The following is a 22271-nucleotide window of genomic DNA, read 5'->3' as shown; positions in this document are numbered from 1 at the left end:
GTGGACACATTAAATACAGAAAATTTTGACATTATATTTCGTTATTGAGGCTTCTGCATAATTTTCAGTTAAACATATCGATGTTGTCGGGGCAAAACCTTGGATCTCCATTTTTCTCGTTTTTCAGTCTTTTACATAATTTGAAAATGCTTGTTGCCCTTTACATTGTGTGTAAATTTCACGATCAGTTGACCAAATAAAACAGCCCAAAATTGCTTAAAAAAAGGTCTGATTCCATTGACTTGCATGAAATGTAAAGAAGGTTTTTTCCTTCTCCTGTAAAATTATCATTTTGGAGATACAAGGTTTTCTTCCAACAACAGCGATATGTTTGATTTTTTTATTTCAAAATTAATAACTTGTCCTTGTTGGCCGTTTTGACTGGAAACAAAATAAATAAGGAGTGATCTCTGACTTTTGCACTGCACTGTGTATCACCTACGTATCACATAATATAAAAGACTGGCACTAATAAATGGTGTTAAATGGTGTTAAGACATAGCATTGGTGTAAATACATTAGAGTTAAAGCAACAGCATTATGAGGTTTTGATATGACTGCAGAAACGTACTCCATATTCCATTAAATATTTTTTAGTAGATTGAGTGAGTGACTGTCACAGCACAGACAGTGATTAGTATGTAAGAAATGTTAAGTAACGTCTGTCAGCAGGACTGATGCTCAGGCCACATCAACAGTCTGTATGTGTTTTACAGATCCCTGCAGCTGGCTGTGCTGTTACTTCCCCAGGAGGAAGACTAATGCGGCCAGTTCAAAGCCAGGGCTGGAGTTTTCTTAATCAAGCTTTTCATGTCGCATTTCCCATAGACATCAAAGGCATTATCCCACGGAGTCTCAATATGTAAAAGAAAGCTGCTTACCAAATAAAAAGAGGTGGAAAAACAGCAATGAAAAATATCAGTAGTACTATATTCTCAGCTGTAATCCGTAAGCTAATACTATTCTTAATTGATGAACTGATGAAATATAAAACAGCAGTGATGTCAATTGCTTAGTCTATTTTCTACTGTCTGTTTGAGTTTGTTTGCTAAAATTAAGCTGCACGTCTTGGAGTGGAACTCCAGAGAAAGAGAGTCAATACAGGGAGCAGAAATAACACAATGTGATTTGATTGCATGGGTGCGCAGAATCCTGTGAAAAATACTGATGCTGGGAATTTTTGCACAACTCAAAGTTTCCTAACAATAGAAATGTAGGACGGGCAGTTTTATTTCCAGCGCTTGTGTTACTAGGCCAGTTAATGATGATATCAGATAGCTAGATCTGTGTCAGGCATTTTCAGTGCTCCAATACTGCTGGCTGTATATGCAGTAATTACCACTACTGTGATGCTCTCACATGCAATTACATGGCCTTCACTTTAACACGTCACTTTAACAGTACCAGAATCAATGGGACGGCCTAATGCAGTTTGCATGGATTTGTTTAGCACTTCTTTTCTACACCTGGGGCTGGAGCACGAGGGACAAATGGGACATATATCATCACACAATCTATTACAGTTTCGCCTCCCATTGATAAATAGATCAGATTTTGTGGTGTCTTAATTAGAGCTTTAAGGTTAAGTTGTACCTTGTTGATAATGCCCGCTGGCATTTGTTGTTGTTGTTGTTGTTTGTGATGGTATCTGCTCTGGACCAGGGGCTGATTTTTGTCTGTCTGGTTCATCAATGTGCTCCGCCATGTTTTAGGTGGGAATGCGATTTGAGGAGGGAGATTCCATTCACGTCATAGAGCCTGTAATCACAAGGGGGGAATGGGGGGAGGTGTTGGCAGGTTTATGGTCAGTAGCGAAGCATGGAATAAATCAAAGCTGACCCTGGTGTTGAAGGAAATCTTCTGGCTAAGCCTGACTGAGGGCGTTGTATATAACTGTAGCGTTTACCTGGGAAAGCATTATGACATTTTGTGTTGTGACAGCAGTGGCAAAACAGCAGACAAATAAGGAACATTCCACAGCAACGTGTCTCTTTTAACACACTTTTTTCTCCATTTCTTGGCCGGCGTACTTGGCGGCAGTGAATAGGAAGCTGGCTGGGTAACAAAGCAGCAACCTTGCGCTGGTTCCCTGCTTTGTTCAGGCTCAACAGCCAGCTCTGTCGTTAAGAAATAAGCAGTACAAAATGGAGTTACGGTAACGCTGCTAGTGCTAGTTATGGAAACTGCATTGCTACAAACTACTGCAAAGCAATTAGAGGCCTTCACCAAGCCAAATGCACTTTAGAAAAGAGGAAATCTTTCTCAAAGCCTTGGAGTTTATTTAGCACAGCCTAAATATAATTTGCCTTGAGCGCATGGTGGAGGAGGCCATGCCTGAGATTATCTCAGCGGCGTTTTCTTTCTTTCTAGAGCGACTCGAAAAGGAGGCTCTGGGGCTGGACTGCTGACTTGGCTCTACCAGACGAGAGCTGGCAGTGGGAGCTAATGGTTTGCAGCGACCGGCACTGTTTGCATGGAAAAGCAGCTGTCGTCTCCACAGCGATTCTGTTCGACCCGGGTTGGGATGTGTCCTGCGGTGCCAAGCAGGCCCAATGGGATCAATTACACAGGCCTCAGCATCCACACCAGCACTGCTGGGGTATCCGCCATCCACGGCCTCCACCACCATCCCAGAACTCTGCTCTCCACCAGCCGGCCCCACTCTCAACCAGCCTTTTTTTTAACTCACAGATAAGTTTGCACTGGCATGAAAGCCAAAGTTCGGTAATCAAATTTGCACATCTTTAAGTCTTTTGCACATTTTAATGGTTCCGAATTTTAATGGTTTAATATTTTATCTAGAAATAGCTCCATCACAATTATTTCATTATCTCCTGACTGCAATTACTTAGCTTTTGCAATCACATGTTGATGTTGCAACAAAAAGAAAGTCAACTAGATGCAATTGTATCAGTTTGGTTGGGACAAATACATGTAAATAAAAGAAAGCAGAAACGCATTTATTGAGAAACTGTCCTACACAAACAACAATGTTCTAACCTTGACTGGTGCTATAACATTTTCAGAGGGTGGGTAATATATAGGTGCGTAATGTTTGTTCATTTAATGTTTGTTAACACCTTTAGCAAGCAACACTGAGTAATGTTTGTTTATTTGATGTTTGTTAACATCTTCAGAGTGCAGCAGTGAGTAATGTTTGTTTATTTGAGCTTTGTCTGTCTTCAGTCGTGAGCTACTACGTATGTACAGCCAGGAAGTAAAGTCAGCTAATCAGCCAATTTAACCACTTCAGGCTAGTATTTTAAAAGCTGCACACAACGTACAAAAACAGACAAATATGTTGTTAATTGCAATTATTTTTGGGGCAATTAGTCACAAGCTAAAGCTGTGTGATATGCCATATCTACAAAAGTTATACTGTTTCCAAATTATCTAGTAAAACTCAGGATTAGGTTTTGGTTTTTGGTTGAAGTTAAAGATAATGTTAGAACTAGTGTGTTAATATTGAGAAAAGCAAAGCTGAATGTAATTGATATTTAGTTGAAATTGAGTTCAACGCAACATGACCCTCTAGAGTGGATCATAAAAATAAAGTGTTTGCCAATTGTTCATTTATCCCAAATGTAGCTAATCGTCCAAGTTTGCTTCTTTAGATTTGCCCTGGAGCTACAAGGCTAATGTAGCTAGCAAGTAATGGAAGCTTATGCCAATGAATTAGCATCATGCTAACTGCATGTCTAAACCACCACACATCTGCCTTAAACATTAGCAAGTTGTTAAGTAATCTCACATACAAGTGCTTGTGTAGTTTCTGACACTGTATGAGCTACATTATCTATAAAAATGGACAAAAGTACAATTCATAACTAGAAACAGTAATAAAGCTTGAATTTTTCATACTTTTGTCCATTTCACTTACTTGTTAGCTACATTAGACTCATAGCGAAACTAAAGAAGCGAACTTCAGACATCAAACATATCCTGCAAAATCGACTGACTGGGAGTTAGGGGAAACTGAAAAACTTTTCTCTGAACTACAGCAGTAACACTAACAAACCACTCACACAAACAAGCTTATATCTGACAGACCCGGACTGCTCATCACTTTGGTCTAGTAGCTGTTAGACGCAATTTGGATTGTGCCTCGTCTGTTGAGTTTGCAGATGGAGAGAAATAAATAGCGTGGACGGACCGACGAAAAAACAGCCTGAGTTCTTGCATCTCCGTGAAAGATCACTGATCACTGTAATCAGCAGCTTTCGCTCTCTGCGGACGCCGCAGTCTCAAGGCCTCTTTTCTGTGATTAAATACCCCCAATCATCGCAGAGCTGAATAGCTGATTAAGAGCCACTCACTCTGATGGTATAATCAGAGTATTAGGGAGGGAAGGAGCATGTAGCCCTACAAAAGAAGACACTTAATGGGTTTAATTATCATGATCTGGGGTTACGCCTAAAGCACCTCCTAAACATCTTTCAATCTATCAGTGTTGTATTTGAATACTGTTATCTTGAAGGATGCACGGATCCAATTTGTTATCTCTCAGTACTGATTTCAATACTGATCTCTGAACTCAGCTATCAGACAATGGTGAGTAGTGATTTGATTCTACTGCAAAAGTAACACACACTTAGGCCCTGTTAGTACTTGATACTAACATCTGTCTCTTGTGATCTGATCACAAGTGGACAGAGAAATGCCTAGCTGTCTGTTATGTCCATAGGTGTTGAATGGGTCATTTATATTTAGATATATATATTTTCATGGCAGTTTCTCACTGTGCTTGTTTTCAGACACGAAAAATTTCCTAATGGACCATAGTTGATCCGTGATCCGTGATCCGTACGGATCACCCGCCCCCCCCATGGTTTGGCATGCATGTGAACCACAGATTACTTTCCAAAGTTAAACCATAATAGTTTGGAATGCAGTTTAATTGCTGCTGTTACTCTTTAAAGTAATACTTCCTTAAATCTGGATGCATAGTTGCAAGACAATACAGTTGTGTGTCACATAAATCGAGGATGTTCAAAGCAGTTAAAGCAGCACTACATAAGTTTTTTTGTTAAAATTGTTAAAAGTATTATTACTGAGTAAACAGAAAAAATAAACTCAATCAAAAACTAAATATGATATCCCTGCACTGCTACGAGTCAATGTGTAAAGCCTGAAATAATATTTTTAAAGTCAGAGGCATCAGGGCGGACTTCGTGGGAGTTTTTCACACCACGTTGTACGTCTTTATGTATTAGTGTTACACACACAGGCTCATAAAGAAGGTCTGACTCGATGTTTAGGTCTCAAATGCAAAATCAACATTATGTCGATGAAGATAAGATGACAATAGTAGATAATTCACTCACATCCTTGGAACACACAGCCTTAACTGAGTTTTGACTGAGTTCCCTTTGAATACTCTTTCAACGCGCTCTTAATCACCAGATTCATCCACTCGTGACGATCCGAAGCACAGCTGACAAAATATTCTTCTGCACATTGCCATGATGGCAAGATGTTACCCTGCTGTGCCTGGCACTTCAGTTCCTAGTTAAAGGTATTTTCCACAGCAGAGCAGGGGACATACTGATTGCAAAGAAGTCTACCTTCTCCCCAGACAATGTAGACATCCTTACCTTTTTGAAAAAATAAACTGAAGTTATGAAACTCAGGTCTGCTTTGTTTTATTTTCATTTTTACCTTTTTAGGATAACGTGGACAAAGCCTATTTTTTCATTCACTATTGTTCAAAGGAAGATAGTATCATCATGCCTCATATTGCACTTTAGTTAACAACTGAGTATTGACATTTTATTTTAAGAATTTATTTAAACATTGGACATCTTGAATGTTGTTTTCCATTATAAATAATTATTCTGAGAACGATGTTCTTTGATAGTGTTGTAAAAATATCCTCAATTAGGCAACAGCAGTTTAAAACATTGTTTTTCTAAAACTATTTGGTTTTAGGTTTCTTTATTTGCTTCAGCGAATTAAGAATAATGTGACATGGCAGGTGTTTACAAGTGTTCACTCCATCAAGCTTCCAGTTCAAATCAGAGTTGGTGCTTCATTATAACAATCTCCTGCTTTGAGAGGGAAATTCCTATAAATGCATATGCAATCAGGCAAAAGCATAAAAGGGCAGAGGCCGACGTTTGAGAACTTTGATGTTTTTATGAGCGGTAAAGGACTGCTGTACTTACTTACTAAATCATGCCATCAACTTTTCAGAGTTTGCGATGCCGCAAAATGTTAGTAAATCTGCCCATATATTGTCTCTTATTGCAATGTTCCAACTAGTACACACACACGCATTCTAAACCGCTTATTCTTCGGGATGGCGGTGGATTCTGACCAGCACGCATTGGGCAGAAGGCAGGATACACCCTGGACAGGTTGCCAGTCAATGTTTCAACTAGTATGTAGGTAATATTTGTTTACTAGTTTGTGCCACACCTTCAATATATGGTTGCAGTATGAGAAGAGACTATACAACTGAAGACAGAGAGAGAACTTTGAGAAGTTCTGGGATGTTCTGCCTTAAGCTAGAATGGCCAACATCCCGCTTGACGAGTGACAGTGGGGTGCCAAAACTTCACCAGAGGAAACGGAAAATAGAGATGGAAATATTTAATTAGGAGGAAGAAGGACTGCAGATTTGGTCTTTCTCCCAAACTTTGGTAACTCCATACCTTTACATTATTTGTGATGATTTAGCAAAATTCAGTGATTGCAACTATGCGAGTGCAGTTATATTTACTGCTGCACAGAATAATTTAAGTACATACACCAATGTTTATTTTAGGCTTGTGGAGATTTTTAATTATGTTCTTCTATAAGTTTGCAGTTTCAATTTATTAATGTCTATGACTTAGAACCACTATTGATTGTGGATCTGCGTGATACTTATCCAGTAAATGGGTTCAGCACACCATTAGTTATTTCTATATTGCTAAGCTTGGCCTAGCAGTAGCATTGCCAGGCTTTGTTAGGTTACAGCAAGGGATATCCAGTGTCTAGAATTCAGTGAGACAGTTAGTTTAAACTATGACAAAACGTCCGGATGGAGGCACTGCCTTCCTACTCAGACACCTGAAGTCCCCCAGCCCTGTCGTTCACTGACAGGCTGTCTAACCTGATAAAATTACAATTTCCAAAGATAATGCTGTGGAAAATCAAAGCCCTTCCCCATCATCTCCTCTCAGTCAGAAGCCGCATGGAGGAGAACAGCGGCTGCTGATGCGCTCTGATTAAGAAATGACTTGAATAAGTTAAATGGACTTCATGCTAATAGGGGGTAATGGTGTCTCTCTCCCTCCTCTCTCTCCATCTCTCCCATACAGCCTTAAAGCTCTTCTCCTCCTTGCTCGTGCTCCAGCTGATTTGAATTGTTCCACCTACTAAGCTGTCTAAACCCAGATTTGATCGGATAAGCCGAGGTGATTTTGGATCCTCCACGCGCCCTGGCAAATCTGAGCCTGGCTCATGACGTAGAGCTCCAGACCGAGATGGCCGAAGCTCCGGAAAAAAACGGCTCGCCATGTTTGCAAATCTGCCATTAAAATGGAGGCGGCTGCAACCGCACAGGAATCACTTTATTCTCTGGGGGAGACAGAAAAAAAATGCAATGAGCAAATCACAAATAAGATAGTGGTAATGAGTGTTTATTTAAATATAGCATCCAGGAGCACCTGGGTTTTATTACTGAGTGGTAATTCAGCTGGAAACAACAATTTCTTTCTCTCTCCCCCCCACCCTCTCTCTCTCTCTCCCTCTCTCTCTCTCTCTCTCTCTCTCTCTCTCTCTCTCTCTCTTGCTCTCTCCAGTAAAAGTGAAGTCTGCATCAGCCTGAAAATTGCTTGTGTCAGTAGTGGTTTGTTCAACATTCCATCACAAATGAATTCTAAATTTATACTCTAATACGTTCAGTTATAAATTTAGATTGGCTAGTTTTGCACCATGTACAACTTAAAGGGGAATTCCACCAATTTTTCAAATAAAACTGTTATTTTTCTGAGATAAATCAATCTGTGTAGCATATGATTAGAGCTTTGAAGAATCAAGGCATTTTTAATGCAAAGTGTTGGAAATTGAATCAAACTCAGAATCAAAAATCGCATAAATATATCGCTGCTGTCGGAACAAAACCTCGAATCTCCAAAATGACAACTTTACAGGAGAAGCAAAAAACATACTTTACTTTTAATGTAAGTCAAGGGAACCAGACATCTTTTCATGTAATTCTGGGCTGTTTCTTTTGGTCCATTCATCATAAAAATTATGCACAATGTAAAGGGCAACAGGCATTTTCAAACCATGCCAAAAACAGAAAAACAAATATGAAGATACAAGGTTTTGTTCCGACAGCAGCGATATGTATTGTTACATCCCTAAACTTAACATGCCGTGCAAAAGTACTGATCACTTCTACTTCGATCAAATATTTCATAACATACTGTGTAATGTAGAGTAATCGATGTAAAAGAGGTCATTCTAAGTGTCTGCTCTTGTTTCTGCAACATCCCTGAGCGTACTGTTCTAAAACCTGACTATTAAAAGTTGGCGTGGACTAGGCATTAATGCTGATGCTTGGCAGCTCCTTTCACTGTATCTCAAGCATGAGAAACAAGGGAACCTGGGATGGATCTGAGCCCAGAAACACACACACTGACAAACTCACATGCGCACATTAAACATCTTGAGCTAGACTGAAATATGTGTAACTGGAACAGAATGATAGAACTGAAAAACAGTGAAGCGATTGACTTACAAAGACTTTGGCATAAGAAAAACACCTACAGCATCTGCTCTAGTTAAGAAGCTTTTTTCAAATGTAGTTATATATTTTTAGATACTAAAATCAGTTTTGCAGTCTCCTAACTGATTACACTACTGTTCAAAGGTTTGGAATCACTTATCATATCAATCATATTAATAAGTGTTATTTTTTCTCAGCAATAACTTACAGTGAAGAATGAAATATTGCAAACTGCATTTGCAGAGACTTTTTTTTAGTCATTAAATAATAAATAATATACTGCAGATAATGCATTGTTGCTATCAAAACCAAGTGTCGAAAAATGGTAACTTCACAGGAGAAGAAAACATTTTTTTTTATTTTAATTGAAATTAATGTAAAAAAAAAGATTGTATTCCAATAATTCTGGATCATTTCCACTGGTCCATTCACTGTGACATTCACAGACAATGGAAAGAGCAATTAAATAAAATAATAAGGTACATAATGTACAAAATCTCCCAAAATAAAAATGTCTTGTGAAACATCTTTGGTCAATATACAATCATGTTCAATTCACAACAGCTAAGGGTAAAAAAAGGGGGGAAAAAGCATAAAAACAGAAATATGGACGTGACACAATTATTGGCACCCTTCTGATGAAATCCATTCAGATTAGACTAGATTTGACTCACCTGTGATATATTAGAAAGTAGAATCAGCTGTGATAAATGAGGGCTCATACGACTTGAATTAACCAATGAATGGTGGCTTTAATGCCTAAAAAGCCCACTTTACTTTCTCCGTTCCCTTTTCACAATGCTGAAACAAGAGAGCTGTCTGAGAGCATCAGAAGTGCTATTATCTCCAAACACAAGAATGGTAAAGGGTACAAGGCCATCTCCAAAGTCATTGACATCCCTGTTTCAACAGTGGGTAATGCAATTAAGACATTTTTTGCTCATGGAACTGTTAAGACCCTCCTTGGACGTGGGTCAAAGAGACAAAGGTCTTAGAAGGTTGGTGCAAACCATGGAAAAAACACCATGTATAACATTCAAAGGGCTAAAGGCAGACCTGGAGCAGTTTGGAGTGATGGTTTCAGCTTATACCATACAGCAGACACTAAACCAAGAAGGACCTCATGGGTGACGGCCAAGGAAGACTCCATTGCTGAACAAAAAGACATAAGAAGGCACGATTGATCTTTGCCAAAACGTACCTACGAACACTTTTGGGCAAATGTTTCGTGGACTGACGAAATAATAATAGAGCTTTTTGGTAATGCAGACCAGCCCTTTGTTTATAGGAGATGAAATGAAGCTTATAAGCAAAAGGACACCCTACCTACAGTCAAACATGGTGGTGGATCCATAATGTTGTGGGCCTGATTTGCTGCCTCAGGTACTGGAGGACTGAATTGAAAGAATAATGAAATCAGAAGATTCCCAAGGCATTTCAGAGTGAAGCATGCTACATAGTGTAAGGAAGCTAGGTTTGGGTCAAGGATCATGGGTCCTCCTGCATGATAAAGACCCAGTGCACAACAGAATGGTTGCAAAGGAAGAAGTGGACTGTTTAAAACATCCAGCAATGGGTCCTGATCTCAATCACAGTGAATATCTTTGGAGAGAAACACCCAGCAAACATCCAAGAGCTTGAACAATTTGCATCAGATAAGTGGGAAAAAATACCAGCAGACTGGTGCAAGAAAATTGTACATGGCTACTAAAAATGTTTGGAGGCTGTCATTGCTGCTAAAGGGCGTGCCACAAAATATTAGGAAAGGGTGCCATTAATACTCTCCATGTCTCTTTGAAATCAATTCCTGCAAGTTGAAAAGACATGTTTTGTTGTTTGATAACTTCAATCCATTAAAATAATCCATTAAAAAAGTTACTATATTTCCATTTATTTATGAAGATTGCAAATTTTATATATATAAAAAAAGAGAAGAGTGCCAATAATGGTGGCCAGAACTGTATACAAAAATAGTTTAATAGTTATAGTAATTTCTTATTAATCTACCTCAATTTGCTCACTGCTTTTCGAATATGAGGCATTCTAGATGGTAATATTACTGTAATTTACTTTCACTTATTATGGCAGCATCCACAGCTCTGTTTATAATTCTTAGTACTAAACTTAAAACTTAGTACTAGCATGGAAATTGAAATAATTTTACTCATATCTGAATCAAAGTTGATTTTAAATTATTAAAACTGAAAATTAACCCATATCCAGGTTTGTTTTATACAAAGCGTTATTATTCAGTAACTACAGGGACTTCAATGCAAACTACTGGAGTTAAGAGGTCAAACAGTGATTCCAAACTTTGGAATGAGGAACATTTGCAGATGCAGCACTGTGCTAGAACCGATATTAACAGGTACACATACAATACTGGCTTGTGTAACTCACTGCAGTGAAAAGCATCATCCTGCATCTGAACTAGAAGCAGAATAAAGTTAACATGCTGGACAGCATCAGCCTTTGAGTCCTTGTGCTAGGGCCAGGTCTGAAACATCCACCCTGCACTGTGAAGGGTGCTACACTTGCCCCCAACCGTCCATTCTGATACGACAAATCTCATTTATCAGGCTCCACATTCACAGTCCTATAGCCACCTCACTGGTCATCTGACTGGCCTGCTAAAATAAAGAATGTCTTCCAACGTGCAATGTCAACATTTCTGATAAATGGCAGGTTAAACGTCACTAGAAATGAAACTGCACTCTTACCCTGCGCATTAGCAGGAGGCACAGCTACAGTCTACTAGTAATTTCCTATTGAAGTAGGTGACCTGTAACTGTGATTTAGCAACAAGCGACAAGCAACTCAGGACAGAGTGACAAGCAACAAATCACATTATGCAAATGATGCACGATGCAGTGAGCGCAAATTCCTCAGACCAACACCTGTTGTCCGAGGTCTAGGGACGTGCACAGGTACTCAGTTAACCATTCAAAGTGCCAGTATTGGAATATTGAAATCACCATTCGAATATTCATTGAACAATACAGTGAAATGTGATTTTATTTTTTAACAGAACTGTAAAATGCAAACGTTTTGCTTGTATTTCTTGGAATTTCTTGAATCTCTGAAATGCGAGTGCCTTAATGTGAGTGTGTCGCAAAGGGTGCGTTGTTAAGAATGCATCTGAGAAGGAAGAGCTAGCACAGCTTTTATAGGTAAATAGGCTAGAAAGAGTCTGAATGTTCTTTGACAAACTAACATGATGACACATCATTCACTGAAGAGAAAAAAACATGAGTCTCCGTCAGCATCCAGTGTTGTACTGGTTAGCTGCAGTTTTAGCTCATCTGAGGCAGTCTAGTTATGTTACTCATCCATCAAAAACCCTATCAGACTTCGCTCAGCTTGTTTGCAGCACCAGTGCTGTCACCTAAAAAGCTGAGGCATTCTGGACAGTAATTTTACTGGAACTTATTCTCGCTTATCATCACGGCATCATCCACAGCTCTGTTTATAATTCTGTACATGTTCAAAATTGCTTCCAAAATTCCGTAAATTTAATTAAAACTTATTTTACATTTCCCTACAAACTGTTAAACTTACTACAAAAATGTAACACCAATATCATATTAAAATCATTTTGCTCACATATCTGCATCAAAATTGGTTTTGAATTATTTTACTTTAAAAATTGAAATGATTGAAAACAGTGATTTTAAACTTCTGAATGATACATTTGCAGAACCAACATTGTTAGATTTCATACTAACAGGCACACACAGAAAACTGCTTGTTATTGCTCATTGCACTGTAACGCAACATCCTCCACTTGAATTTGCTTGACACTATGATATTTCCAAAAGTCTCATATCAAAAAAGAAGAGAATGTTCATTTATAGACTTATAACCGCAGAGCCTATATTTTTATAATATATACTTTTTTTTATAATATATGCATTTATAGCAGACAGTGTACAGCGTACTCGCCCTGAAGCAACAGCAAGAGCGGCCTCGGTCACTACCACAAGAGACAAACTTGGGGCGACATTAGCAGCACCTGATTACATATCTCTACCTTTTTCTATTGCAGCTCCAAGTTAATGGCACAACTTACTCTTTTTTAAAAGTTTATAAAATTGCCCCCAGAATTGACTTTTTTAAACCCAGTTTAAAAAAGTACTTATTCTCATAAACCTTTGAGTCTTTTTCTAAACTTTGAGTCTACAGCACCATCATCTATATTGTCCTGTCTTAGCAACCGGTTAATGTTTTACTGTCTTTTACAGTTTCTGTTTATCTTTATATTTCTTTTTTTTGCTGTATTTTGTGAATTGAGCGAGATGTCGTTTTCAAGTGGAACAAATCTGTCGTCAAGTTGTTGGGTGACCAGCACAGGAGAGAGAAGGAAAAGTGTTTTTAATCATTATTTCATACGAATAATGAAAGGATTTCAGTGCATTTTAATTATGTCATGCATTTCATAGTTATTTCTATGTATTCACTCTGTTTAAATTAACTGTTTTAATTAATTTTTTGTGCAGCACATTACGCGCCACTTGTAGACTTTAAATGTGCCATATAAATAAAGATGTCTTGACTTGATTAGCTTGCCACCTGTCATAAGGCTCTGATGCACTGACTTGAAAGAAGGCTCTCTGGTAAATGAACTGTGTGTTATAAGTAAAAACATGTTATTAGTAGCAAAACATCACCTATTTGGAGGAAGTGCAAATATTTTAATTTATGTACTTAAACCACTTAGAAACCCTAATCTGCAAGAAAAAAAAACTGTAAAATTATAGTAAATTTCTGGCTATTAGTTGTATTACTTTCACAGTAACTTACTGTACCACATTAACAGTATATAACCGTAAAACTATAAATGTGTAACATACTGTGACGCAGTTAGTATACACAGTCACTTGGACCACAAGATTACTGTGATGTTGCTGTATTTGGCTGAACACTGACAGTTATAACCTGTAATTAAAATACAGTAATCTCCTGTATTTTTACATAATGACTGTACGACTGTAAAGGAAAGCAACTCAGCAGCAGTACTTTACTGTAAAGTTTACAAATTTTGTTTTTTTAAACAAAGTAAAATATAATTCTTCACCTTTTGCACTGCATATATACAGAATATCTCAAGTATGCATGTTTAATTGCAAATGCACATTTACATGTTGCCTATACTTTGCAAAAACACGACCAAAAATTAATTTTGGCAAAGCCATTTTTGTCAACACCTCAATATTCCAGCATTAAACATTCAAAAGGCTCAGCATAAAATTTTAAAAGTCTTTAAAACACCAAAACCTGACTTGTCAGAATAAAAAAATGTTTTTTTCCTTTTTAACTCTCAGTTGCTATCATATCCCAAAATGCTGTGTGATACAGCCCAATGTCAACCTCCTTGTAATCTTCTGTGTTATGAGTTGATTTCACAATAAAATGATGAATGCAGTGTGAAAAATCTTAATGCAGTGTGAAAATCCTGAATGCAGTGTGAAACATTTATGTTAAAAATGGTGAAATCCTGGCAATAATCACCAGTGTGGACTTGTTCTTCAGTTATTAATCTTAAGACTTATTATTTAAGTATTCAAACATTTCTGTTTTTTGTGTTATTTCCATTATGAGAAAGTGGTAAACAAGTTATCTAAAATGTGATGGCTACGTTGCTGAAGCCCTCAACTTTCTAAAGTTCACCAAGTGACATTAAAAGACCGGGCGAGATGCAAATGAGCAGCGCGTAACGAATGAGCCCAAATTAAGCTGCTTTAATTGCACATGACAAGACAGACAGGAGCTACAGAGCTTCTGCACCTCTCTCTCCTTCTCTCTCTCTTTCACACGCACACCATTCACGATCACCCATCTGCTCCCATCATTATCATTAAGAGTGGTCTTATTGAGTCTAATTACAACTGATAAAAAAGAAAAAGGCTCAGAGTTTCTCTCACCCCTACAAATAAGTAGCTTCTCTAGCTACTGAGAGTACAGAGGCTGTTTTTGAACGGTCATGCCTTGCCTACATTTCTTTGTGCCAACTGGACACTAAAGGAAGCCATGTCACTTGTGGGTTTTGGGTTTCTGGCTGCTGTGTTGAGGAGCAAAACACTTCACCCCAAAACAACATTTTGTTTCTGTTCCTTTTCCACAACCAGTGACTACATCCAGTGCACATATTCAGGGCCCTTACCCAGATTAAGTGAAGGTTAAACCAGCGATGTTCTCACTGACTATTTATCAGTAATAGAATAATAACAATTAATTTGATTAGTGATCATTTTAGCACACAGCACACTACAAAGGCCACAAATGTAAACACCATGAAGATAACTGGATCATTCTATCAAACTGGGTCAAAGTCAGACAATTTTAGCTAATTTTGAGCATTACTCAAAAACACTAGCAAGTACATGACGAGTTAGCACAGTTTGAACATTTGAACACGCATAAAATCATAATATTTTTCATTAAAGCACAAAAAGTTTATTTAATTGCAGAAAATCTGTGTTTCAGTGACAATTCATAAAGTTACACATTGATTTTCAGACTTTGGGACACATTTACTTCACGTGGCCATGAAGGGCAGGGATGCAGTCTCACGTCCTGCTCTAAAATGCAGGGGTGTGGCTAACATAAGACTCCTAAGGCTATCTAATCTAATGTCTGAATACTTATTCAGTCAAACAGTCCACATATAAATAAAAGGGATATACTTATTGATAGATTTCTTTACACTGGTGGTGATACGACCCAGAAGTTATTATGTCTATAATGTAAAAATATAGACATTTTATTTGCTGTCTGCAAGACCCAGTGATCCTGCACATTTTCTGTGTCTTTATATGTAATGTTGATCAGGCTAACATTGTGGTCAATCCAAAAACATGCGTCTTCTTTGGATACTTCTTGCCCTAAAATGCTCTGGATGTACCTCTCTGTCATTTAAGGATGTTAAAAATAGTCTTTTATGCCAAAACATCTCCTCAAAGCTATTGTACACTAATGGCTCAAGCACCTGACAACATAGTAGCAACCAATTCATGTGAAAGCTCTCTGTGAGGTAGCTTTTGGAGGCATTCAAAGCTTTTAAAAGATGTGGATGTCTGGTTACAATCACCACCATTGTAAACAATTACAAGTTTCTTTAGAACACTGCATTTCACATCACATCACTCTGAAAGATCCTTTTACGGCTTAACGGTTAAACTATGCAGTAACTTTTGAAAGCTACAGATTTCTGAAACTGTGCTACGGTTTGGCTTCTGGAGTCACTGTTTATCATGGTCTAATGATCCGTTCTGTATATTCTGCTGAAGGACAGCTGCCTTGTATCATTTGTTTTCTACTTTTTCATCAGTTTGTCTGCAAAACTCCACATTCCACTGTTTTCTCTGTCATTCTCTTTCACACTGAAGGCCTCATGCACTAAGCCAGTTGTTTCAGACACGAGTCAGACGTATTCTCCCTGCATGTTATGTACGAAACTGGCACACAGGCCTAAACGTTTGTTTTATGGGCAATGAGCATTCTAAAACTCACAATATGCCTCCATACCTCATGTAAATGCATTTGAAGAAGGATCATGGGAAAATGCAAGAGGATCACACAGAAAATGGGTGAAGCCACTGGCAGTTAGACGGATTCCGCTCAATTTACTTACATTTGCGCGACTAGCAGGGACCGGTGGTGGATTTTTACCGCCTTTAAAAACGAGGCCTAAATCTGCAGTCTCAAAAGCATGTCTAAAAGCAGAATGATACTACTTCCCCTCTTAAGGTCAGACGTACACACCTGAGAGGAACAGCATGCGCCACAATGTGTATCACACTGTGTTTCACAAATTCGTTCTTATCTAGAGTAGAATTACACCCCTATAGGTAGTTTTGGTGGAGGAAATTTGGTTTATGAACACTGCTATGTCTTTGTTGCTAAACTATCATTTTATTAGCTTTTTAACAGTTCCATTATTTCACTGCACCTTTTAAAAGCCTGCATCTCAAAAGCACCTAGTGAGTGGTCCGGTGTGTGTTTTGAGGTCCTCTCTGCAGCCTCCGAAAATCAAACGTTAAGTTCAGACGCACTGTGGGTGCATATTGCAATTGTATCAAGGCACTTCTTGCCCTTTGCCTGCTTTCGTACGCACAGCTGGCCTTGACTCTAGACTTCACTGCTGATATTGTGGTGTAAAATGGACAACTAAAAAGGGACAGTGATTGTTAATCCACAAAATAAAATTTCAAGCCTCGACGCTGTTACAGGTCATTTAACCTGGACATAAACAATGTCAACATCAGCTTCAAAATTCCCCTTGGGCCCATTTTTTGAAAAATATGTGGCGGACATTTTTCACTGCTTGAAATTTCAGTGCATCTCTAAGAAAAAAACGGACAAAAATTTTGACCAAAAAAAAAAAACCTAAGCACTTTATTTTGATAGTCCTGTGTGGATGCTTTGTAGACGGTCAGTCTGTCTTTAAGTAACAACTAAATATCTATGAAAGGCAACTCAGCTTCAAGCTAAGAGTGAAAGATTCTATTAAATTTAACCTTAACTTCAATACAAAACCTACACCTCCTCCTAAACCTAAACCTTACCATAATGGTGTGGATAATCAACTGTTTATCACCAGAAAGTTGGTTAGTAATCTTAGTATCTGTAGATCATCTATAGGGGACCATAAAAGAAACTGTTACCCAAAAAGTAAATAAATATTATGAATAAATAAATACAACAAAATTTACAAATAAGGTAATAGTGAGAAATAGTGATTAAAACACTGTTCATTTCAGCAGCAGATGTGTAAGCAGCAGCAGATCAAAATGAAATGTTGACCACATGGAACTTTTCTCTGTTCTTACAAGAGATTTACAATCTCTGTTCATACTGAGTATCAAGAGGAGGTACAACAACCAAATAACGTCCCCACTACAGGTTTGATATCACTTGAAAACAACACCCAGTTCGATACACAGAATACAACGAAAAAAAAAAGGTAAAAGAGGAAAGTCTCTGCTCACTCGTTTTTAAAATGATGACAAAAAAATTCACATACAACAGAACCAAAGTGCAAAATAGACTAAACAAAAACAAACAAAAAATAATGAAATTCATTGCTTGTATGACTAACTGTTCTCTGTTCTCAAGGATGTTGAATCTCATTTCACATAATGTAAACTATATACTGTAGTAATTTTAGTAAGGATAAAATTCATTTCTGCCAGATTTTTCCTATTTTCTCTTTCTTTTTTTGGCGAAGTGTGTTTCAAGTTTCATTTCATGTTTGACCTAATTGTAATGAAGACTTAGAGAGCTGGATGTGAAGAAACTCACCGTGGTGGTTTTGACCCGACCCCCGGGCTGTGTACAAGTCCAGCCTGACTGGTTTACCAACAGATCGCAGCCTTCATCCTCCAGACATGGTACCATATCACACCACTGCTTGGTCCTCACAATACGAGCTGTGGAACAGGACAGAAAACGGTTACACAGCATATAGACAGCACTTAGCGCGCACACACACACACCACACACACACACACACACACACAGACAGACACACACACACACATACACACACACACACATACACACATTCATGACTCAGTCTCAGTGATAGCGTCAGCATGGGATTACACACTGGTGGGCAAAAAGAAATGCAAAAATGTTTTGTAGTAATAATCAGTAGGGCTGCAAAAAAGCATGAAGGTGGCAAATCAACTGCATCAATTTCAGAACGTTTGAATCAATTACAAATTGATTAGAATAATAGTATAATAGAAATATTTAAAATAGAAATCTTGAAATAGACAAAAAGGAAGACAATTTGCAAACAAAGAAGCTGCTGTTGTTCACAAAACAATGGACTGACCTCCCCAGAGTCCAGACCTCAACATCACTGACTGTGTTTGGGATTATTAGGATCACGAGAAGCAGAAAATACAACTAACCTCTAAAACTGAACTTTGGAGGTGTGGAAAAATATCTCTGCAGATTTCTTTAAAAAACTGAAAGCATCCCTCCTGAAAAGAATGGAAGCTGTAATAAAGTTAAAAGGTGGACACACTAAATATATAGAAAATATATTATAATTAGTCGTTGAGGCTTCTGTGTAATGTTCTGTTAACTGTATGTCTTCTGCTGTTTTTTTCTGATACAAAAAATAAATAGCTTACTTATTCACATTTCTTTGCCATATTTCAGTTCTTTTCAAAGATGTAAAGCCAAACCATTTCCCACGCACTCTTCACTGCTGCACACAAACCATCCAAACTGGTTGGATTTTTCTTCTCCCCAACATAGTCCCACATGTCAATGCAGTTGAAATACAGTGAAGAGCAGTCTGGCTTTTTGCATGTTCTAGTTGGAATATCCAATCTTGGTCTTAATAAAAAGAAATATGCTGAAAATACACCACAACATATTCTATAAATCTATATTTTGGAATATAAAATTAATTTTTCATTGTTAAATGTCATTCCAAACTACTGACTACACATAACAATGCATTTCACTTTCTGAGCGAGTTGGTGCCTTATCTTTAATTGAACAGAAGCTATATGTCTTTAACCTCATCAGAAACGTCTGCAATACAGCAGCGTATGACGTGTGCCTGAGCAGTTCTTTTTGACCGCCGGCGCAGTACCATGGTGTTTCTGGATTTCTAAAACATTTAATTTGTGTTCATGTCAGAAAGAAGAGACCACTCACACTAAACATGATCGATCGAACTGTTCAGGCTGAGTGTGAAGGCAGCCGCAGCAGCAGTGCTGCAGTGTTTTCATGTCATGATCAGCCTGAGCCTTGGCTGTGTAATTCGTTCCTGCTTGTCACGTAGGAAGGAGATCACAGTGACATGTACAAGCTGGTGTGGACTTTAGCTCTCCCCACTGTACCACACCCTAAAAAACATGATATCCTGACCCCCAGCTAGGGGTGGGCACTATGGTGATTTGTTATCTTTATTAAAATAAATTGCACCACAACACAATTTTCTGAAGCCATTTTCAACTATACAAAGTACCAGAACCTTTGGCACCACAAAACTGGAACTGCGTTTTTCATTGGTCACTGGCCCAGTTCTGAAGGCTACAGTTTTATGCCACTTGGTACCCGCTCAAGACTGGTACCAACTAGGCCAGGGCGATATTTAAAAATAATTATCATGATATTTTCTGGTTAAAAAATTTGTGATTATTAATAATATGGCCCGTTTCCCACAAAAAAGGTCTGTAGCATCTTCGACCTACTTTCTAATATTAACTGTTTCAATGAAAATCTTTAATTAAATTCAACCCAACATCTTTTGAGAATTACTTCATCTGTCATTATAATAAACATTACTTCAAACATGAGTTCATTAGCTGCTTCTGCTGCAGATGCACAGCGACTTGCGTGCTAACAGCGCTCCCTGCTAGAGAAACTTCAGACTTCAAGTGATTTCCAAAGCCAGATCCTTATATTTACCACATAAAAAACAACGCATTTTCCATCGATACAGCGGCGTTTTCATAATTCAGCTAACCACCGGGACACTTAATCTGTACAGAAAATACTGCACTCCGGCCATAGACGAGCGTCAGAGGAACTTTCTCTTCAGGTTAGAGTTAACTGAGCTGCTCTACGCAAACCTTCGGCCATTTTAGCTCGTTTTACTGTACATTTATATAAATATACTTATAATGTACATTTATCATACACATACTTTCATAATAATACAAAAATAATAATAACAACTGACAATGAGACTCAGAAAGAGCGAAAGGCTAACTGTCTCATTTTCAATGCATGGTATAGGACAGTAACTGAAACAGCTTTATAACATGCAGCATTAAATTATAATAAAATATCCAGAATGAAGTTACATTAAAATGAATATCCAGAATGACATGCAAAGGGAGACAGCTTGATAAGAAATTACTATAAATAGATAATTACAAAACACTATTTATCATTTAATAAATTCATATTGTTTCACAAAAAACTTTAAACACTGAAGAAAACATCTAAAAGATATCTTAAAATAATCTCTAGTGTCTTATTTATAACAGTCTACACTGCATAAGTTATTACTGAATAAAATAACAGTTGGCATGTGTCAACTTTTTAACTGTTAAGTATAACTTAAATAAAATGATTATACAAGTAAAACTGGTAACTGGTACATCTACAGTGAAACACTATGTCTGCGAGACTTGCAATACCCAGGTGAGACTGTGCAGTAATGATTTTTTATCACAGGAATGATCAAACTCTACTGGACATTTGCAGATTTTTCACTTAAGCCCAGCACGTTTTCTTACACAAATTTTGTTTACACACATTTTCCCTTGACCGATGTTCTTCAAACCCAGCTTTTTGTTTCAGTATATCAGTTTGGTTCCCTTGATATCTTTAGTTCTGCTCTTTAGTTTAAGAAGTAACAGTCTAAACAGAATAATTCTAGCTATTTCCCATAGACAACTATTCCCATAAGAAGCTTTTCATATCATCACAACTTCCATGAATTAGAGGCAATGTTGGTAGTTGGTTACATACATAATTTAAAGCCTTTTTTCCTTTTTTTTTTAAATTTCTAATTAACTTTAATCAGAGAGTTCACTCTAAAAGCCTGTCTCCAGAAAGCCCTGATTACTCTCTGGAAAAGGTGTCTATGCTCTTTAATCGAGGATGATTGCTCTTTCATATCAGACGCCTACCATTCTCCAGCTTTCACTCACATTTATTTTGTTGGTGCAAATATGACTCCTGACGTCACTGATGTGTGAAGCGGATGTTTGGTAATAGGAAGGGATGGTGTACAATCAGGGACGTGCCTAATTGCTGCAGATTTGCATTTCTGCCAGCGAAGAGCCTATGACGAATTTCTGATGCTTCAAGGAGACAAAAAGAGGGAGCAATCAGTCCTAATTGTGGGTATAATAGATGAATTTAAAGCACCAGTAATCATAGCAATGAAGCTGCTTAAGGCATATCAGTGTCACCTCTCTGTTCTGCCATTCACACAATGACCAAGCAAGAGCAGTTAATTAGCATCCTCAGAGTGACTCTACCCACATCCCACCACACACCCACACATATGTTAGGGCTAAACGATATAGGAAAAATACTGCTATTACATTGGTATGTACTGTAATTATGATACACATCGCAATACGTGGAAAATGCATTAGTGACTCCATAATCTGACGTGGTTAAAGATCAGCTTGTGCTATTATGACCAAAATCATTTACTTCTGTTGACTACATGAATACACTGATTAATCAAAATGCTCAATTGGAACTGCGACTGGTCAGGATGCTGACAGCACACAGTAAAATACACTGTGATTGGTTGTACAGCTCATTTGCACACAGCAGCCTTATATCAGTATTACAAAGGCCACTATAGCTATAACACACAGCTAGCCCAGACAGCATTTTATAGGCTTCGAATACTCATTGATATTTACAAACGAGTACTCAAAACTCCATTTTCAAAGTCATCCTTCAAACAGTAACATTTTCTGTCATTTGTAGTCCTCAGATGTTTCCATTTTAGTTAGTGTTTCAGTCCACACTGCATGTTAGTCTGTTAAAGAGCAAG

General features: G+C 37.8%; 1 protein-coding gene across 3 annotated transcripts in view; it reads right to left on the bottom strand.

The window, feature by feature from the left end:
* tafa5a (TAFA chemokine like family member 5a) overlaps positions 1-22271 on the bottom strand; it is a 149399-nt gene that overhangs the window by 6182 nt on the left and 120946 nt on the right. For 2 of the 3 annotated variants that reach the window (XR_005007533.1, XR_005007534.1), the window contains exons 3-4: positions 18020-18147; positions 1594-1758 (exon numbers count right to left, since the gene is read on the bottom strand). Coding sequence is in view for 1 of the 3 variants with exons in the window: in XM_036577365.1 (XP_036433258.1) it covers positions 18020-18147 (128 nt within the window). In the remaining 2 variants the exon portion in view is untranslated. The remainder of the gene's footprint in view (positions 1-1593; positions 1759-18019; positions 18148-22271) is intronic. The other variant, XM_036577365.1, reaches the window with a different exon arrangement.

This window comes from Colossoma macropomum, unplaced genomic scaffold (assembly GCF_904425465.1).
Source record: "Colossoma macropomum unplaced genomic scaffold, Colossoma_macropomum, whole genome shotgun sequence".
In the NCBI taxonomy this organism is placed as follows: Eukaryota; Metazoa; Chordata; class Actinopteri; order Characiformes; family Serrasalmidae; genus Colossoma; species Colossoma macropomum.
The sequence above is the reverse complement of the archived record's forward strand: the minus strand, read 5'-3'. Positions and strand labels throughout refer to the sequence as shown.